Source organism: Colias eurytheme, chromosome 17, assembly GCF_061535395.1.
Source record: "Colias eurytheme isolate Ceu_HAF_F1 chromosome 17, ilColEury1 Martin Lab GWU primary, whole genome shotgun sequence".
NCBI classification, from domain to species: domain Eukaryota; kingdom Metazoa; phylum Arthropoda; class Insecta; order Lepidoptera; family Pieridae; genus Colias; species Colias eurytheme.
In genome coordinates this window covers 5,389,156-5,409,184 of record NC_142996.1, presented here as the reverse complement: position 1 = coordinate 5,409,184, position 20,029 = coordinate 5,389,156, and the positions used below count along the sequence as shown (strand labels likewise).

Below are 20,029 nucleotides of genomic sequence, written 5' to 3'. Positions count from 1 at the left end.
ATATATTTTATATATTGTATCATCACTACATTGTATACTACATAGTTTATAACAAAGTCGCTTTCTCTGTCCCTATGTCCCCATGTATGCTTAAATCTTTAAAACTACGCAACGGATTTTGATGCGGTTTTTTTTAATAGATGAGTGATTCAAGAGGAAGGTTTTAGTATATAATTTATTATGTTTTAGACAAAGCGGACGAAGCCGCGGGCGGAAAGCTAGTATTATATATTGTAATAGTTAGAAAACAATTAAATGATGGCTTACGGTAAAAGCCTGACCAATATTTAGGTTTAAAAAATCCTCTAATCTTAATTATATGAGAATAAGGTACTTGTACTAAGAAATTTTTAAATTAATAATATGTATTTTTATTAGGTATACAAGCCTTTGTCCTTGGTATCGCCCGCGTTTAAATTGTAAATTTAAACCATTCTCAAATCCAGCGCCACAAAAATATCATTATAATCTGTCCAGCCGTTATGGAGGGGTTCAGATGTAAACACTAGTAGGTTATTTACCAAGCCTAAAATATGACTCAGTAGAAGCAAAACCAAACTAATCCATACTAATATTATAAATGCGAAAGTAACTCTGTCTGTCTGTCTGTTACTCAATCACGCCTAAACTATTGAACCAATTTGCATGAAATTTGGTATTGAGATATTTTGATAGCAGAGAAAGGACATAGGCTACCTTATATTGCGAAATATGTACCACGGGCGAAGCCGGGGCGGACCTCTAGTATAATATAAGCACATTAATAATTTAATTATATATTCGAGTTTGTATTGCATAAATAAAAAAATGAGCATGCAGGAATTCCCCTCTTTTTTTAGCACGTTGCCAACCGCTACTCAATAAAAAATTTAAATTCCATGGAATATTATAGAAACAATTTCATGCATAAGTATTGCGAATTCTCGTAGGCTCTATGTTCAGTACCTAGTTGTTGACAAAAGAACGTCCGCGGTGTAGGCTGTTAGTCGCAGGCGCACCGCGCACGATACGCTCACAAAGTCACACACCATCCGCGCGTTACACCGATCACTTGACCATTTAAAACCATGATGACAGCATGAAATAGTTTTTTTTTTGTGACGATATTATTGTGAAAAATGGCAGTGATAAATATAAAAATTTTTGGTAAGTACACACCGTAGTCACGATTATTTGCTTGTACCCGCTATGTTTAGATGATAATTAATTAATTAAAAAATTTATGATTGGTAAGTATAAAATATATTCAATCATTAATTTTTAACGTGCAGATTTCATATTTTTGCAAATCAAAGAATTTTTTTATTTGCAAATACATATAAAAGTATGTAGTTATAGAAAATATTATAGGTAGGTATTCAATCTATTCTAAGTTTGTAATGCTTATTTTCGAAGTGAATTTTTATTACTTCTTTCAAAGGAATAGAACAAAGTGTAGTTAAGATAAAATATAACTTTCCTTGTGAATATTTATTTACAATAATTAGCACTTAGTATAATTATTGTCTGCGTATGCGCATGTGCCCGCATCAATATACCTAACTAATATTAAAACAAAGCGTTCATAACTTTAGTCTAAACTTCAGTTGAATCATTAACAATACTGAAAAAAACTGTATATTTCTATGGTAACTACAGTATATAACCACAGAGCGGTTACCTATCTTAATCTCGAATTTTAATATTCCGAATATCATAATCCAGAAAACGTTTGGACATTTTTTCATAACCCCGAATTTTAAAATTTCGAAGTTTTGTTTGCCATATAATCGCAACTCCGAATTTCATTTGCCCATTTCTTCATTTGTACGACGTTTTACAATCCAGACGAATGAGTTCCAGACATGCGAAATCTAAATGCACAAAATCCAGACGACCAGGGGGTCGCAGCACGAACCTAACCTAACCTTCTGAATAGATTTTAACACTTTAACCTTTCTGTAATGGGCAAGTGAAACAATAGCGAGTCGGTTCTGGCACTCGCCGGCCGCTGCCGCGGCACGCTCGCTTCGCTCGCTCGGCTCGTGCATGGGAGGTCACAGTTCAAACCTAACCTAACCTACTGAGTCGAATTTGACACTTAAACCTTTCTGTAATGGGCAAGTGAAACAATAGCGAGTCGGTTCTGGCACTCGCCGGCCGCTGCCGCGGCACGCTCGCTTCGCTCGCTCGGCTCGTGCATGGGAGGTCACAGTTCAAACCTAACCTAACGTACTGAGTCGAATTTGACACTTAAACCTTTCTATAATGGGCAAGTAAAACAATTTACTTACTGGTAATGTTTATTTTCAGGCAATAGTAAAAGGTATAATTACGATTGTATGGGAACCAAATAAAGAGATTATGAAAATCTGGCAATAGTTTATCTGCTATACGATTATATGGGAACCAAATAAAAAGATTATGAAAAGTTGGTAATAGTTTATTTGGAAAATGGTACGATGGGAAACAAAAAAAAGTATTCTGAGAATCTGGTATAACTATATCTGGATTATGAGAATACGGGAAACAAAAAAATACTTTTTAAAAATCTGGTTTTGGTGTATCTGGAAATTGATTCATCTGAGAAATTAAAAAAGGAATTTTAAAAAGTTGTCATTCATAACATCTGTCTTTTAAAAGTTCTAACAACCGTTTTCGGGATTTTAAGATTCGGGTAATAGAAATTCGAGTTTTTAATAGGTTACCCCACAGAGCATATATAACTACTTAATAGCACTTGTTTGTCGGAAAGACAGTGAAACAAAAATAATAATAGATTCACGGTAAAGGAACTGTGAAATCGTAGCATGTCGCAGGTCTTTTCTGATAATAACTTGTTGTTTTATTCAAAACTTTGCCATATATTATGACTTTGTAAATAATCCAATAAAGGTATAATTATCAAGTACCTACCTCATCAATCTCAGTGTCAATCAAGTGCTCAGTCTAAAACCTCGATACAGGAAATCTTATAGTTCTAGGTGTAAAAATATATAATTTTGTTATGCATTTTAAAAACAAAATAAAAAAGTAATTGCATTCGTTTATTCAATTAATATATATAGAAAAATTATAATATATGCTAGCAGCTTAGATTACCTACAAAATAAAAGGGCTAGCAGCTAGAAAAACGTAATACTGTCAGTAAACAAGTACTTAATATTCTTTTTATTTACAAAATAAAAAAAATAAAAAACCTACCTACACAAAATCTGTTTTAGTCTTAGAGCATTAAAACGTTTTGGTTTTAGTACCTAATAGCACAGATTACTAAATTATTAGTTACTTTATAATGCCTGTTGTTGTGCTCGAAGTATATTTATATGTAGTTTCCATCTTTCTGTGAAACTGTTTATGGGTGTGCAAGTCAAATTAATAAAATATATAATGAAGTGGAATATCACTGCGCCCGAGAGAAAGCACTTTTTATGGTTTAGCAAACTACATATTTAGTTTCCTCATAGATTGATATTCACAGTTTTCATACAAGTTTAGAACATTATTCTATTACAGAACACATAAACTCGCCTTTTATTCTAAAACATTGTTCATGTTTTTAGCCAACTTACAGAATTTTGCTTGTTCTTACAAAAAATAGCGTCATTTTTTACTATTTGAATTTCCCATAACAAAACAGTGTTATCTATATAATTCTCTAATATGTATTATGATGTTGTTATTTGTTTTTATTTGAATTTAAAATATGTAAATATATTATGTTTATTGGGATGAAGATGTTGACATACAGAATATTTTATGCATTTTATGTAGGTATTTCTTTATTTAAATAAAGCAGTTTGTCCAGAGTCCAGACAACTTATTAAATTCACATAGGTTTCAAACCTAATTCGGCCGAAGTTGTTATGGAATATATTATAGTAGATGGTAGTCAGTAGTTAGCAGTATTTTCTAAACATAAAGGAATGTTTGATTTGTTCCAGTGATTGTCCACGTCGTCTTCATTTAAAAACATTCAAAGAAAAATGTTTTTGAAATTCAATCAATGTGGACACAGTTACATCAACACTCAACAGTACTTGCTTAAACCGACTGTTATCAAATATGAATCGTTGTTTTACAGTTTACAAGTTGCGTTCTTACGATAATAGAATTTGAGTCGTATACATTACAAACGTGATTTTATAGGATTTTTATCTCGCGATCCGTGTCGTTCAAGATTCGTTTTACGTTATTTTCTATGCAAAATATAGTCTTTATAGATAGGTAGCTGGTAATCGAGAATTACTGGTACAGTGACGTTAATTATTATAACGATTTTCTAAGGAGTTAAAATGTTCATGTTTGGATAGTAACATGTCCTTAACTGGAGTTTAAGTCCGTATTCGTAAACATGAATAACTGTAGTTATTTTTGCCTGTTTCCTCGTTTTTACCTGGTGCATAAAGACTAGCTATATCTAAATTATACTAATAAAACACAACATAAACTACATTTAACTATAATATGACGGTTATAATTATTTTTTAAATAGCGTTGTTCCTGGTACTCACGAATGATCTTTGTGGAGGTCATTCGTCAATCGTCACACAATAAAACACCATGACATTCGAATTTAGTAATAAACAAATACAATGCCTGCGATCGCGATGCGACCGAAATTGTTTCCTGAAAAAAAAAGAAAGTATGGCAGGCAGCTTGTACAATAGTCAAGGTTTAACCGATAGAATAGTATCTCTAGAAGTGATACATCCAATACCTAATTACCTGTATGGTATGTAATAAATTTCTTATAAAAAACATCAAAATGATGAAGATCCGTCGATTTATTGTTTTGGTTACAATAGCATATTCACTGATACGAAAAACATAATTGAAAAATACAAATTGAAATCGAGTAGAAAATGGTATTAAGTAGGTAGGTATATTGGTAAGTAATTGATCGGAAACGTTTTATTGTAGGTATCTACGTATGTTGCTATTATCATGTGCGATTAGGTGCGGTTGGGCGATCGCTATAATGCTATAGTATATAAATGTCGTCGAGGAATAGAATAAACTTAATGATAAAATTACTAAATAATTTTTCAAGAGTTATATTAAAACAAATACACGGATCTTATTTACAATACCTACAAAGTTGAAGAGTTTAAGATTGTTTAAGTATACAGGGTGTCCTACCTTCGGTATTCTAAGCTCAACGAAGGTTATAATTTTTGTTATGAAAATTCCATATGAATTTTTTTCTCAAATAGATGAATTCTTAAAACTCTTTTTGTACAGCCCTAACAAGCAACCCGCCCAACTTTCCCACCTGCATGTAAGCTATCGTCTGATAATGTTTTCATAGACAAAATGCTCACATCAGCGAAGCGTATATATGCTGGCTGCGCGAAGCTAGAGAAGAAAACGAAAACGCAAAAACTTTTAAAGAAAAATTTATCAAAAAATTTTTTGCGTAATATACCTACGTGATCAGTGTATGCAAGGCTACAAGTCTCTTTGCGCTTAGTATACCGATAGTGGGACACCCTATATAATGAATAAATTATATTTTTATTAATTTAACTTCGATATGAGATACTTAGCCTATTTATCAAGGAAGGTTCATAGCCTTTAATACACCATCTATAATATAGGCTATCTTATCTTAATCTTAATCTTAATCTTAATACTATTATAAAGGCGAAAGTTTGTAAGGATGTATAGATGTATGGATGTATGGATGTATGGATGTATGGATGTTTGTTACTCTTTCACGTAAAAACTACTGAACCGATTACAATGAAATTTAGCACACATATAGAGAGTAACTTGGATTAACACATAGGATAGGTTTTATCCCGGAAATCCCACGGGAACGGGAACTATGCGGGTTTTCCTTTGAAAACGCGGGCGAAGCCGCGGGCGGAAATCTAGTAATACAATATCATCGATTCACGCGGGTGACACCGCGGAGCGCAGCTCCATAGTCCATATTAAACTATCGCAGCCTCAGGTATTTGCAAGGTATTTGTCTTATTAGTTAATGGTACATAAACAAATCTTATACCTATAATAAACATTAGATATTAGTCAGTTCAATAAAGAAACGAATCTTCAATGGCGGCCAAAGCTGACTTTGACAGATGGTAGGATCATCAAAAAAGAAAATAAAAAAAAACGTAAATTGATAATTATTTTATTAATTATTTCAAATTGTTTGTTGACAAACTTTTTTGTTATTGTATTTGTGTATTTATATGAATTATCATATTTACGTATACAGAATGTAATAAAATCCCCATAATACTTGTAATAAGCCCATAAAACTGAACAACTTTTCCCAAAGAACATATTTTGTCAAATTCCAATAAAACATTATTTACTTTCGCAAATGCATAATTGTCATTGTAAATTTATGATAAAAACTATTATAGGGAAAATCAAATACATTTTAGTGATTTTATTTTTCCATTTTTTTTTTGCATACCGTACGGCCGTGTGTGAGCGAGAGGGAATGATAAGCGCCGCCATTGAAGATTCGTTTCTTTAAAGAACTAACTAATATATGTATTTGTTCGTAGTGTTATAAAAGTAGTAAGTAGCTAAAGATAGTTACCATTATTTTGGTTTTCCCCATTTGGTGTTTGGTGTTGACTCTACGTTGAAAAGTATATATTCGACAATTAGTATCACTATAATATCTAAATGAAAATCTTTTAAGTTATTGGTTAATTGGTTCGCAACTGATCTTGACAAAAAAATAAATAGGAAATTTAATTTAATGGTTAGGGCGGTTAGGCTATTTTACGGATTTGGGATTTAAAAATTAAGTAAGTACTTTTATTTCTTCAAGTGCCAAAAGATCCGTGAAGCATTATTATATTAAATATTTTTTTTTAATATTACCACAGAATATTACACATAAACTATATTCTAGTTGGCTTTAACTTTTGATGACAATAACATGTAGGTACTTAATGTCATAACAGCTGTTTACTATTTTGTATTTATACAACAATTTTTATAATAAATGTGTAGGTAACCATTGTTTTATACTTTGTTAGATATATAAGATAATTGTTTTTATATCGTTTTCTCTATAAATTGACTATAAATAAGTGACAATGAGAATAGATGGTAATAAAAATCTTCTATTTATACGCTTCATTGGTTAGTATTGCAGCTTATTGCAATTTTATGAGGTAACAGTGTGGTTAGATTTAAGTATTTTGCCTGAAAACATTTATTTTATTGGTAACATAGCGAAATTTCTCTTGGTTTCATTACCTATCTATTACAGTAATTTTAAGAAATCGAGTATTTAAATACCACAAAACAGATATGTATTTTAAATACACACTATACCTATTTTTTATCAATAATAATTATGTCTGCTTTTAGAAATAGACCGTATGTTTATGTACCTACATTAATGCATGTTGTTATGTTCTTGTTTAATTATCGGTTATTCTGGAAGTGAAATCTAGTTAGAACTTATGTTTGTACTATATAGAATATATAAATAAGAAACATGGACTTAAATTATGTAAAGTACACAAGGATGAAGAAAGTAAACCAATCTCTTAAGCTAATTAAAACTAGGTATATTTTAGTACCCAAACTACCAATATTTTAACAAAACTAACAAATACGCTAACATTCATGGAATTATTGTATATTCACCGATCCTTGATAAGTGTACAAAGTTTGAATTAAATCTGCCCGTTTAAAGTTGTTCGGTAACATACAAACTTGTCGGTTGCACATACTTACATACAAAAATTCAGGTACGAATTCTACCATACCCGTGGCCCCGTCGTTGATGCGGCTTGACCGAAAGTGGGGTTTTGATCGGTAAGAATCCGACATAACCCACGGCCCCTTTCCCGGAGGTCGTGGGTATCTGCAAGATTTCCCCTCTTAAAAAAAAGGTGAACCTAATAAAATGCAGCAATGCAGCTAATCCCATAAAATTTATCTTTAGGTACCTTCGGTGATAATATAATATTTAGAAACGAAACCTAAAGAAAAATGCACCTACCTGTATGTTATAAACTAGACCTGAGAATTTATAAAAGCATATTTTTTATAGATATTGAGTCCTAATTCCTATTTTCCGCATAAAGTAGTATCTACCCCATAGGGGTTTGGTATTTCGCTTAGAATTATTTGTGTAATTATACGTATGTTTTTCGTAATGCACTAATTTACATAGATTATGATATGTAGTAAGAGATAATCAAAACGAAGTCATAGAATACATATGTATAAATCGCTTGTATTTAGGCCTGGAAATTTACCGCAGAGTATTACATAATACGAATAAGAAATTGTTTTCTAGTCGTTTAAAATTTAATACTTTTTCGGTGTGCGTACATACATAATTTACTAATGTACATACTAACTACATAATTACATATTTGTGCCTTATGAAATTGATCTTAATGGTTTTAAAGTATACCTACCACAAACAAATTTCTATTTAACGTAGACAGTAGTAATAACAGTAAAAGCAAAAAATAAAATACAAGAATGTCAACATTTGCACATTTCTTAGGCAGTGTTTTTTTAGGATTTATGTAAATAGAAGACAAACACGTTGCCGAAACTACGTCTTATATTAATTTGTCCTTCTTTAATGTTTATTAGAATACATCCAACAAAACGGTATCATGAATGACTTGCCTATTTATTTATAACTAGCTTTCCGTCAGCGGCTTCGCCCGCGTAGTCGAAGAAAAACCCGCAAAGTTCCCGATCTCGTGGGATTTCTGGGATAAACCTTCCTTTGTCCTTCCTCAGGTCTCAACTTATCTTTGTAACAAATTTGAAGTAAATGCATGCAGACTGCAGTACTTTTTGAGATTATTCCGGACATACCTACTTACAGACAAACATACAAAAATTCTAAAAACTTTATATTTGGCTAATACCGCTAATAAATCTTTAAATGCTGTTACCGGTACCTAAAATATTTATATATGATCTAGACTTTCAATCATGCGTGAACAGAGTTCATGTACCTACTTAGCTACTTAAACTTAACATTCGTTAAGCTCTAATTACCTACCTTTCAAACAAATATGACATACTATAGCTACCCGCCAGCGGCTATAGCCGCGTTTTCAAAGAAAAACCCGCATAGTTCCCGTTCCCGTGGGATTAACGGGATAAAATCTATCTTATTTGTTAATCCAAGTCACCCTCTAAGTATTTGCGTGAAAGTATAACGAAGATACATACATACACATGCACATACATCCATCCTCACAAACTATCGCATTTATAATATTAGTAGGAAGAATAGAATAGGATAACTATCCTATCCTTTAGAAGGATAGGTTATGTATAGGACTTATAACTTTTATCCGAAACAAAGTTATATTTGTTTTTGGAAAATGTACATGTACAGAAGTCTAGATGGATGAATTTGTGTAATGATAAAAATGTTTATTATTTTAGATGTGATCCCAGTGAGGCTGAATCTATGGCTCATGTTATTCACAAGTTGTTGGGTGATCTACATGCTACGAGTCAATATCAGCCTGAATTTGATTGCTATGGTGCCGGAACCTATGAAAGCCGCGTCGTAAGTGAAATTCTTTGACATTTATACTTTAAGAAAGAGGAAGACATGTATGTGTCGCAGGCAAATTGTATAATCTCGCCGTTTATAAACGGTGGGCATTTTGTAATATAATTACATCTGAATCTGATATAAGTAGGCGATATATTCAGTATCTAAGTATCCACACGGAGTCAGATCAAATTCCTCACTTATGTAATCCTTAACAAAATAAACTAGTAACATAACTGCATAGCAATTATGTACGCTTATCTGTTTGTTTTCTTACGGATTAACGCATGGGAATCCTGTTTTAATAAAAATAGACTGCAGAAACAGGCATTCCGTGGAGGATAATAATGCGTGAAAGGACTTTGGACTATACTTGCTAAGATCTAAGTATATCCACTGTATAATCTGAGCTGAATGAAGTACATGTAATCTATAACATATTATTATGTGCTGGTATGTCACATATTACCTACATAATTCGATATAAGTAGCGCTCAATAAATAAATCAAAACGACATCGTATCGTATGCGATCTTATTTATTAATTAATTAATAAATATATCATAAATCATGTATTAAATATTGCTACAGAATACTTCTAGACTATTAACTGTGTACCTAAAGGTTTGTTTTTATTTCAAAAACTTTCAGACCAATGCAAATGTTGTTTTTGTCCGGTGTAGTGTGGCTAATCGACGTTTTCAAGGAAACCAAACCAGCTAAAGTTATCCATCTGTAACAAAAGCACTATTAGCTCAATAGGCTATACTTAATGTATTGAATACATCTTTGCAATTCTTTTTGGTATACAAATTACGTATGTACTCTAGAGGTATTGGCAGGACTCGCAATGAGAAAAGCGTAATATCCGTAGTATTATTAGTCTGTGGTAATATCTAGGCTTAGGCCGGCTGTCCATCTGCAAGAAAACTTCCGCGAGAAATGTCCGGCAGTCTGTCTGACAGCAGCTTGCAAGTCTAATTCCGCGTTTCCACCTGCAAGTAGACTTGCAAGCTGCTGTCAGACAGACTGTCGGACATTTCTTGCGCAAGTTTTCTTGCAGATGGAAACCTGGCCTTAGGTGTTATTTAATATTCCGAATTTTTTAAATAAATTTACTATAGTAGATTTAATTTTACTGTAGCCAATTATTTGCCTACCTTACCTATCTTTTGCGCAAAATAACCAAGTCATTGATAAATGTCTGTGAACTAAATCTATGTATATTTTATGTAAATGTGCAAAATCGTTGAACTGAGGCAAAAAAAAACATGGTTCTTTTTTCCTTTTCAACGAATCAGTAATTTATTAATAAATGCATTTATTAAGAATTAATTTTATCATAAGATTCGATTCGATTCGACTCGTGCCTTTTAAATTACACTAAATTTGTTAATTAATTAATATATTCTATTTTGATGGCACGTTCCGTATAATATACAGGTTTGAGTAGAGAACAAGAAACAATTATATTTTTCGGTTTCAGGAAGCGATCGCAGTGTGGTTCAAAAATCGATGTTTATAATGATACCATGAACGCCAATGCTACTGTGGCTCATGATCATGTGACAAAACTACGCACTCAGGTAAAATATGTCCTCGTAATATTTTTTATTTAGAAAATATAACGTCTAAAGTACATCGTTGAAGGGGCAGTAGGTACGCTGAGAGACGCTGGGGCTCGAAAATGCCTTCCAAGAAAGCTTAACACGAATTTCCTACAACTTTTGGATACATGTATAAGATTAGATACTAGATAGGATATGATAAGAACGCAAAAATAAAATGAATGGGAATAACAAAATTCTCACAGCGCGCGTAGTTAGTTGTATTTTATAATATTTAACTATTTTTTAGCTTTATTTAAAAACTTGATATTAGATGCTTAAGAGGCCGATGATGAGCTAATTTAAAAGTAACTTTGCTCCTATAAAAAAATGGTCCATCTTACTTTTATTTGATAAAATTTTATGACTGCTTCATTATTCAACAAGCATAATCTTTAAAAAATTACTCAGGGAGAATAGGTATTTTACTCAGAATTATTCTCATGCTAGGGTCACAGAATATCTTTTCTTTTCGTGTTCACACCTTTAATATGCAATCCAGCCTAGAACTGTAACTATGGAAATTGATATAAATATAAAATTTTAACTTTTTTCCGACGAACTATTATCACTACTCAGAAATCGTATCATCCTTTTAAAAGCATTTCCAAACGAAATATTTTTTGCGTGATGCGATACTATAATTACACACGTATCGATAGTTAAGCACGTTCTAATCTAATTACTAGTTTTGAAAAATATGTCACGTTAATGGCTCATTTTATTTATTTTTTTCTTTCCAAACGCTTTTAAATCGTCGAGTTCAGTGAACTCAGAACTTGCTCTCAAATTAGAGTAATGTTTATTGTCTTGCAAAGTGCAAATACGTTTATTGTTATAAAAAGTTCTTTTTTACTGAGAAATATTCACACGAAATTGGCATGAACTGCGAAATATTCACATGAAATTGGCAAGACAGTAATAGTAGTAATGACAAAGATTTTTCGAATTTTGGTATGGCCATCTTTTTATTCACATTCACTTAGTTCCATTTTCGCGGTCAAAATCCTCATCGGCAATTTTTAAATGTTTATAGCAAATTTATTCAATTCTATTCAACCAAATTAACAAAAACCACAACTAGATTTCAGTAAATAATTCTTTCTTCATTTCCAGGTGCACGGAGAATATTTTAATTGGACTGCAGACCAACAGGGTACCATAATTGGTGCTTATTTCTGGTGCTACCCTTTGACATCCCTCATAGGAGGTATGGCATCTGAGCGGTGGGGTCCCAGATATGTCATTCTAGTGACAACTCTTATCAGTGGGATATTGACAGCTTTGAGCCCTTTTGCTGCTCGTTTAGGCTACGTCGCATTGGTTATTGTACGCTTCCTTCTTGGATGTGCGGGGGTAAGAATCGGTTTGGAATTAGTGTTTTATAGTTTGTCTATAATAGTATTTTACTAGTACCATTGACTACAACTTATAAATTTAAAAATTTCTGTACCTACCCATAATTGTACTTGTGTTCTCTAAGTATTATTATTTGTAAAATTGGCGAAACAAAATTATGAATTTTAATGTTATAGAACGTATTTATTTACCAAGTAATTACAAATTAATAAAGAATAATGACAGTAAAACTAGTATGTATGCCCTTGAATTTGTACAGATGAACATGATATAAAAACGCCAAGGAAAATAGGATATACCACCATTAATAATAATAGGTACTCAATACAAATGTTTCCTCTGTATTTAAAAATGAGAAGTCACAATTGAGGATAAATGTTCATACTTATATTCCATCTTCGTGTTATAATACCTATTAGATTAGATTCACGAGTACTTATATGAAATTATTTGTTTTAACATGTACACGTGACTCAAACATTAACTTATTTGTCTATTGATGAAGTTGGAGAGCCTGTATTGTGGGATTTTCACGCTCATATTTCATAATGATTAATGTCGCATGTTTTTGTCATATTTAAAGGTATTGTTTAATAAGGTATAAGAAGTTATTAAAATTATGACAAATTTAAAATTACCTCATACAACTTGCAATTAAAATAACTAAAAGTTTCTAATGTTAAGCCATATTAAGATCGATCACAAACATATAAATTTAACCCATTGAGCCCCAAACGGCCAGATCCGGCCGCGACACAATAGATCTTCTATTGTGTCTGTGATTCCGGGGCCTGATGGATTAAAAGAGACTTTTTTTAGGGCTTCACGTATCCAGCTTTACATGTGCTGGTAGCTCGGTGGGCTCCACCGGCCGAGAAGGGAAAGTTTGTTAGTGCCATGATGGGCGGGACCCTGGGCATTGTAGCGACTTGGTCTCTCACTGGACCTCTAATGGAGAAATTTGGCTGGGCTTCAGCATTTTACGTGCCAGCAGGATTATCATTTATATGGTGCGGATTCTGGTGGTATTTAGTCGCCGACACACCCAACGAACATCCCAGAATATCAACCGCTGAGAAAAAATACATAATGGACGCACTCGGTGACAAGGTTAAGAAATCAAAAGTAAGTAACTAAATATGTATTATTAAATAATCTACACATTCCATATAGAGCGATTCTGATTGAATATTTTTCTACATCATCGGTTAATATTTGAACTATAAATTTAAAAGTGATTGCTAAAGATTATATTAAATCTTCCTTTTTAACCTGGGTAATACCAAAATGAGATAATCATTGTAATTACCTACATTTATTATATGTATATGTTTTGGTTTCAGGGTTTACCACCGTTCAAGAGTATATGTACATCGTTTCCTTTCTTAGCCATGGTCATTCTACATTATGGAAATCTATGGGGACTATACTTTATTATGACAGTGGGACCGAAATTTGTTTCAAGTGTGTTGGACTTTCAATTACAAGCTGCTGGAGTTATATCAGCACTTCCATATCTCGCTAGATTATTACTGGCAACAATATTTGGATCATTAGGCGACTGTATATTATCCAGAAAAATGATGACAACTACAACTATAAGAAAGTTTTTCTGTCTTTTTTCGCACATCATTCCTGGTATCCTACTTGTTTTAATGGTCTATACGGGTTGCTCGACTGCGCTGTCTGTGACTATAATTACAATGTCTATGGGCTTTAATGGCGCAGCAACTCTAACAAATCTTCAGAATCATCAAGATTTAGCACCTAATTATGCTGGAACGTTGTATGGAATTGCCAACTCTATTGGGAGTACAGCTGGATTCTTTACTCCAATGATAACAGCATATTTCACGAGAAACGGGGTAATGCCATACTACAATTGTTTAAATTTATACAATTTTATAATCAATATGTCGTCAATGTATTGCTAATATTTACCTTATATTTTCTTTTTCTCTTACAGAATACTTTTGAACAATGGCGCCCAGTATTTTTCATAGGAGCCTCAGTTTATATAGTATCCGCAATCTTTTTCATATTATTTGGCACTGGGAATATTCAGCCATGGAATTTTATTAGTGACGATAAAGCCGAAGATGACAAAACAAAATCTAGTGACCTTAAAGATATGGGCGATGATTCAAAAAATGGAAATTTGAAAGACTCAAAAGAAATATCTTTAAACGTTACTCGCGCATAGATGTGATTTGAGCATTTGATATTTGAGCGATTGTAATTCATCCCTGATTTTACTTAATTTGTGGTCAGTTTAAGATAGTTAGAATCATTTTTGTAGAAATTTATCCTTGTAGTGCTTGCCATTATAGAAGTATTTTATCTGTTGGGTTTGTTGTTTATATTACCAATTATTAAGGATTTAGGACATTTTCAACATGCAGGTATGTTAAATGAATATGGGAAACTGTGATTATTATTGCCAAATGGACTATTGAAAAATATTGTTGTATCGTCGAAATGTTTCATAGTTAAGATCAGTATTATTATCTTCACTGACTATTGTTATTATTTATTTACGTAAGTTCTCATTTGCGCATTTACTTTTAGATTTTAGTGTTATTATAATATGTATTTCGATTAATAATAATTTGTTTATTGTTTGTGACATATAACTATAAATAAATTTGTGACTCTATATCATAAAGCGAATGTTTTATTTGACTCATTCTTTAATCTCATGAAGTACGTATGAATATGTATTATGTACGTTGCATTGGTAAATGGTAGATGAGGTTGGTAGGTAGTAAAATCATCTTATGGTACCTAGGTATAGTCATAATATTATACGACAAGTTGGTTGGTAGGTACTCGGTAGGTAAACATATATCTAATGTCTCGAGGTATAATTTCAAAATTATCAAATAATTCAGCCAAATAATTAATTTCGCAAAACATGGGAAAAACTGCTACAAACTGTTAGATTTACCGAAAATTTTTTCGCTAATTTTTTCTTATTATTTCCCTAAATTTATTGTACAGTGTACATTTACGTATTAAGATTTTATTCTAATCCTTACGTCATATCGATGCACCAGTTCTCTGAGATTCTAACCTGTTTAAATAAAATTATAATATTTATTTTTTCATTCATAAAACATTGTTTCTCAGAATACCTAAATAGAACAATTTTATTCAATCATTTCCATAAGAAATGATAAAGGTAAATAAACTAAGCATGCTAATCTTGCCTGTTAATGGGCTAATTTGTTACGCTCTTTGCGTTTATGGGCACTTGCGATAAATATAATATTTACAATCGAGATGGCCGTGATTTTGACAATAATTTTATAACATGGTTATTTGTGTGCGCGCAATTGTGAGCATCCTTAAATATAGGTACCTAGGTACTATATAGAATCTTTCTTCTGCGAGTTAACTACACTTATTTCTTTTAGGTGGGCATAATGATATTTTTTGGATACTTTCTTATTTATATCGTGCGATACAATTTGAGTGTCCATATTGTTGATATGGTGGAAATTTCCAAAAGAATTTGGTTTTCGTATTACAATGAAACAGAAATGTTGAGAACAAGGCCGAAAGCTTTCAGGACTCAGGTTAGCTATAAAATTCCTGAATTCACTTTATCGCTTTAGATTCCAGATCATTTGAAAATCTATTTATTTTTTAGTATGGCATGGATTTGCTTCATTGGAATGAAAATAATATAGCTCTTTTACTTGCTGCCTATCATATTGGATATTGTATTTGTTTTCCGATATTTCACAATCTTGGTGATCGGTAAGACAAAGGCACATTGTAAAAACTAAAAAGGTACAATAGTCACAATGTAAATAAGTTTTGAAAGTAAAACTAAATATTTAAGATTTGGACCGACATGGGTTGTTGGAGTGGCTGGCATTATTTCAGGAGCGTTAAATTGTCTCGTGCCCTCTGCAGCTTGGTTTAGTTTCTGGCTATTTTTTATAGTCCGAATTTTGAATGGATTCTGTGCGGTATGTTATTTAATTAACATAACAATGTATTGAAGTTTCGGCTAAGGATCTTATAATATTATATCATGTTCTTTTATCCCTTTAGGTAATCTATCCTATTTTTTACATTCGAATGCTTTTTCGTCCCTATGAAAGTCGCACAGCTAGAGAAAAAGTATTACTAAGTCTTTTAAGTTTTAATAAAAATTAGGTGTATCGTATACAATCATATTTTAAATAACATCGTTAATATTTATTTAAGGGTGCTATGCTACCAAGTATGATTCAGGTATTGAGGCATTGGGTACCTCCAATAGAAAGGCATTATTTTATGTGGGCTTACTGTGGTAAGTTCTGTGGTTTCTATTTAATTGCACACTAACTTGTTCAATTTAATATTGATTTTCTTGGGCAGGAATAACAACAGGAACTTGCTCCACGTTTCTTATTTGTGCTGCGGTACAATTTTATTCTAAATGGTCTGTTGGTTTCTATTTGTGTGGTGCAGTTCAAATTCTATGGGCTTCCATATGGTTGCTAGTGGTTAACGATTCTCCAGATAAACATTCCTTCATTTCAAAGGACGAATTGACATATCTGAAGAATACTATTGGTTCAGTGTTTACGATACAAGTAAGATAATATTTTCTTGATTAATAGGTAGTACTTAGTAGGTATTTTTTCCTTTAATTAACCTCGTCTTCTAATAATTTATAACTTACCTTGGTTTTCACCCTTGTCTAACTTTTGTCTTTTTGTTCAGCTAATGAATTCTCAAGCTCCCTGGAAATTAATATTGAAGTCAGTACCCTTTTGGGCAGTTTGTATATTAAATTTTGGCTATGCATGGATGATCATATCGCTGTGTCTTCACGGACCATTGTATTACACTGTAATTTTGAGATATAGTATTTATGAAGTACGTTTGTTATACTTATAAATGACAATAAATTTTACGTTAATGTTATTTTTTCTTCATATGTTTCGAAATTTCAGGCCTCTACATTAACGGCTCTACCATTTCTGCTGAGGTTAATTTTGGGTACAATAATCATTCAAACCTATTTTTGGTATAAACATAATACTAAGTTTAGAGTAATCAAGAATACAAGGAAATATTTTATCATTTTTTGTAAGTTAAATAAGTTTGAAAGGTTCTTTGGAATGCCTTTTTGAGTCTATTTAGTAGTTTTCCACAGCGCATGTGATCCCGGGTATCATAATTTCTATGTCATGGTTTGTTCCTATTGCTCCTGGTCCTACAATTTTGACGATTGCTGTAACACTAACAGCAGCTGGAATGGATCTTATATTTGATATATGTTACGTAAGTTTGGAGAACTCATTTTTTGTTATCCTCTAAATTATGGATATTAAATAAAGCTTTGAGCATCGTTTGTTTCTGTTACAGAAACTGTCACCAACTTACGTAAATTCAATAAATACTGTAATTAAAATCATAGGAAACTTACCAGGAATCTTCGTTCCTTTTTGTGTTGGGGAAGTCACGCATAAGCTGCAAGTAGGTAATTTTAATTTTCAATTTTACAACTAATCTAAGTATTCATGTAAATATTCGATATGATATAGATAAGGTATATATCTAATGTTTCATTTATTTTATGGGCATACAACAGCGGTTTGTTCTTAATATTCTAAAACTAAACTAGTTTTCTATAAATAGACTAGCGGTCCGCCCCGGCTTCGCCCGTATAGATGTTGGCCGATTCTCAGGCTTACCCGATATGCACAGAAAATTTCATGAGAATCGGTCCACGGCCGTTTCGGAGGAGTATGCAGACTAACATTGTGACACGAGAATTTTATATATAAGATTTTATATATAAGATAAAGTAGTTAGCCATTATAGATAATTAAGAAAAAATAATACGAAGACGAACTTTAGGTGACGGTTATATAATATGTACCCACCTATAAGTGCGTTTGAATGTTCTATGAAAAGAAAAATTTTAAGAAATAAACATTTATTCCAAAATCGATGTTTCAAATAATTGAATTAATAATTTAATGATTTTTGCTTTATTTGTGTTTTAAAAACCTAAATTACTTTTAATCTAGTATAATAGAGTCATTGCTTTTAATGAATTTCAGAATAAGATGCACATTTGGAGATATGTATGGTCTTTCCATGGTACAGTTCTTTTGATATGTGGCCTTATCTTTCTAATATGGGGTGACACGCACGTACAGCCGTGGAATAGTATAAAGCGCAGGTTTTTTAAGATCATTAATAACTAACTTGTAGTTTGACAAGTAGACCAGTCTACATTTTTGCATAATAAAGAGGCGGCAAATAAAAAATAATAATAAAAAAACTTGGTGCTGGTTGGTAACATGTAGAGTATATTATTGTTCGCTAAGAGACGACTTATTAACATAGGTACATAACTAATATTATGTAAAAATACAATACATAGTACCTATACCTGCATATATGCCATTTTGCTTTACTAGTGCATATTGTAATTTTTATCCAAACAGCAGTAACTAATTAACTAGGTAGTTATGATATGATTATTTTTTAGACCAAATCGAAAAAGGCGGTTTGTTACTCCTTCCCGGATGTCTAACATTATAGAAGTGGATGAAGATAATATTAGTTCGTAAGTTAGGATTTTGGCGTCTATACTAATAAGTACCTAATACGCATTGAGATAATATTACTACGTATGGAGGAGACACCACGAACAAAATCTGTGCGCCATTTTTTTGCTCTAAGTTTAAAAATTATTATTTAGTTAGGTACTTAACGATGAAAGTTATTCCTTTGCACTTTTCCGTATTATTTGTATTATTTGTGCAATATCGTAACACACACGAAGGCATGTTTGATGCGTTTCACTTTAAAACCATTAAAAATACCGCTCAACATACGTCACATGACGTATGTTGAGTGGAACATAAGTGATGTAGGCGGTTTCGTCTCCTATTAATATTATCTCAATGCTAATACGTAATATTTTAATAGCTGAAGAGTTCGGTTGAACGGTCCAATCTGAGGAACTACGGGTCCGATTTGAAAAATTCTTTTAATATTAGTTGTATACGTAGTACATATATTATTATTAGTCTGTGATATTAGATATCAAGGAAAGATGTAGACAGATGTAGACTATCATCAGCCTAAAACAAACAGAAGCGGATCAATGCTGTTAAAATTGAAAATTTATTTGCAAATAAAATATGACATCTTAATGTTTATAAGTTTCCTTATTGTAATATAATTTAAAATAGTAATTAATCTCATTTTATGTCACAGGATTCGAACCTCATTTACACCGAAGCGGTCTAAGATGCAGATGTCTATAAGATGAAGCTTCAAATAAGGAAGAAACCGAATTATGCCTGGAGAATAAAGAATATTCTAAGACAAATATCTGATAGTTTTATTACTTCTTAATATACACTGAAGACATTCTGATAATCAACAACTGTCTAAGTACGGGTTGGATGAATGAACACATTTATTTAGTTTGAGTTTAAAATATTCCAGTGGCGTTTTCTTTCATGATTTTAGCTGTGATGAGGAGCATGACGACTATGAGTCGGAGGCTAATGCGACAGACTAGCTTTTGCCCTCGGCT

General features: G+C 32.1%; 2 protein-coding genes across 2 annotated transcripts; both read left to right on the top strand.

The window, feature by feature from the left end:
* Nucleotides 1-1,005: 1,005 nt before the first annotated feature.
* LOC149901224 (sialin-like) lies at nt 1,006-15,124 on the top strand. Its single transcript, XM_090111758.1, has 7 exons — nt 1,006-1,146; nt 9,388-9,514; nt 10,989-11,088; nt 12,226-12,465; nt 13,288-13,593; nt 13,812-14,333; nt 14,435-15,124. Exons 1-7 carry the CDS (start codon nt 1,119-1,121, stop codon nt 14,669-14,671), a joined length of 1,560 nt encoding a protein of 519 aa, XP_089967884.1. The 5' UTR covers nt 1,006-1,118; the 3' UTR covers nt 14,672-15,124.
* Nucleotides 15,125-15,959: 835 nt separating this feature from the next.
* On the top strand, nt 15,960-19,759 carry LOC149901223 (sialin-like). Its single transcript, XM_090111444.1, has 12 exons — nt 15,960-16,046; nt 16,121-16,230; nt 16,316-16,445; nt 16,687-16,771; nt 16,840-17,057; nt 17,188-17,343; nt 17,421-17,556; nt 17,624-17,751; nt 17,836-17,946; nt 18,537-18,658; nt 18,971-19,048; nt 19,705-19,759. The coding sequence occupies exons 1-12, from the start codon at nt 15,960-15,962 to the stop codon at nt 19,757-19,759; spliced, it is 1,416 nt and encodes a 471-aa protein (XP_089967570.1).
* The last annotated feature ends 270 nt before the right edge of the window (nt 19,760-20,029 follow it).

Excerpts from the sequence above, each read along its gene's own strand:
- LOC149901224 (XM_090111758.1), top strand. The coding sequence starts at position 1,119 with ATGGCAGTGATAAATATAAAAATTTTTG. Across the intron at positions 9,515-10,988 it reads GAACCTATGAAAGCCGCGTC|GAAGCGATCGCAGTGTGGTT; the intron begins GTAAGTGAAATT and ends TTTCGGTTTCAG. Across the intron at positions 11,089-12,225 it reads TGACAAAACTACGCACTCAG|GTGCACGGAGAATATTTTAA; the intron begins GTAAAATATGTC and ends CTTCATTTCCAG.
- LOC149901223 (XM_090111444.1), top strand. The coding sequence starts at position 15,960 with ATGGTGGAAATTTCCAAAAGAATTTGGTTTTCGTATTACAATGAAACA. Across the intron at positions 17,344-17,420 it reads TGAGATATAGTATTTATGAA|GCCTCTACATTAACGGCTCT; the intron begins GTACGTTTGTTA and ends TCGAAATTTCAG. Across the intron at positions 17,752-17,835 it reads TTATATTTGATATATGTTAC|AAACTGTCACCAACTTACGT; the intron begins GTAAGTTTGGAG and ends TTTCTGTTACAG.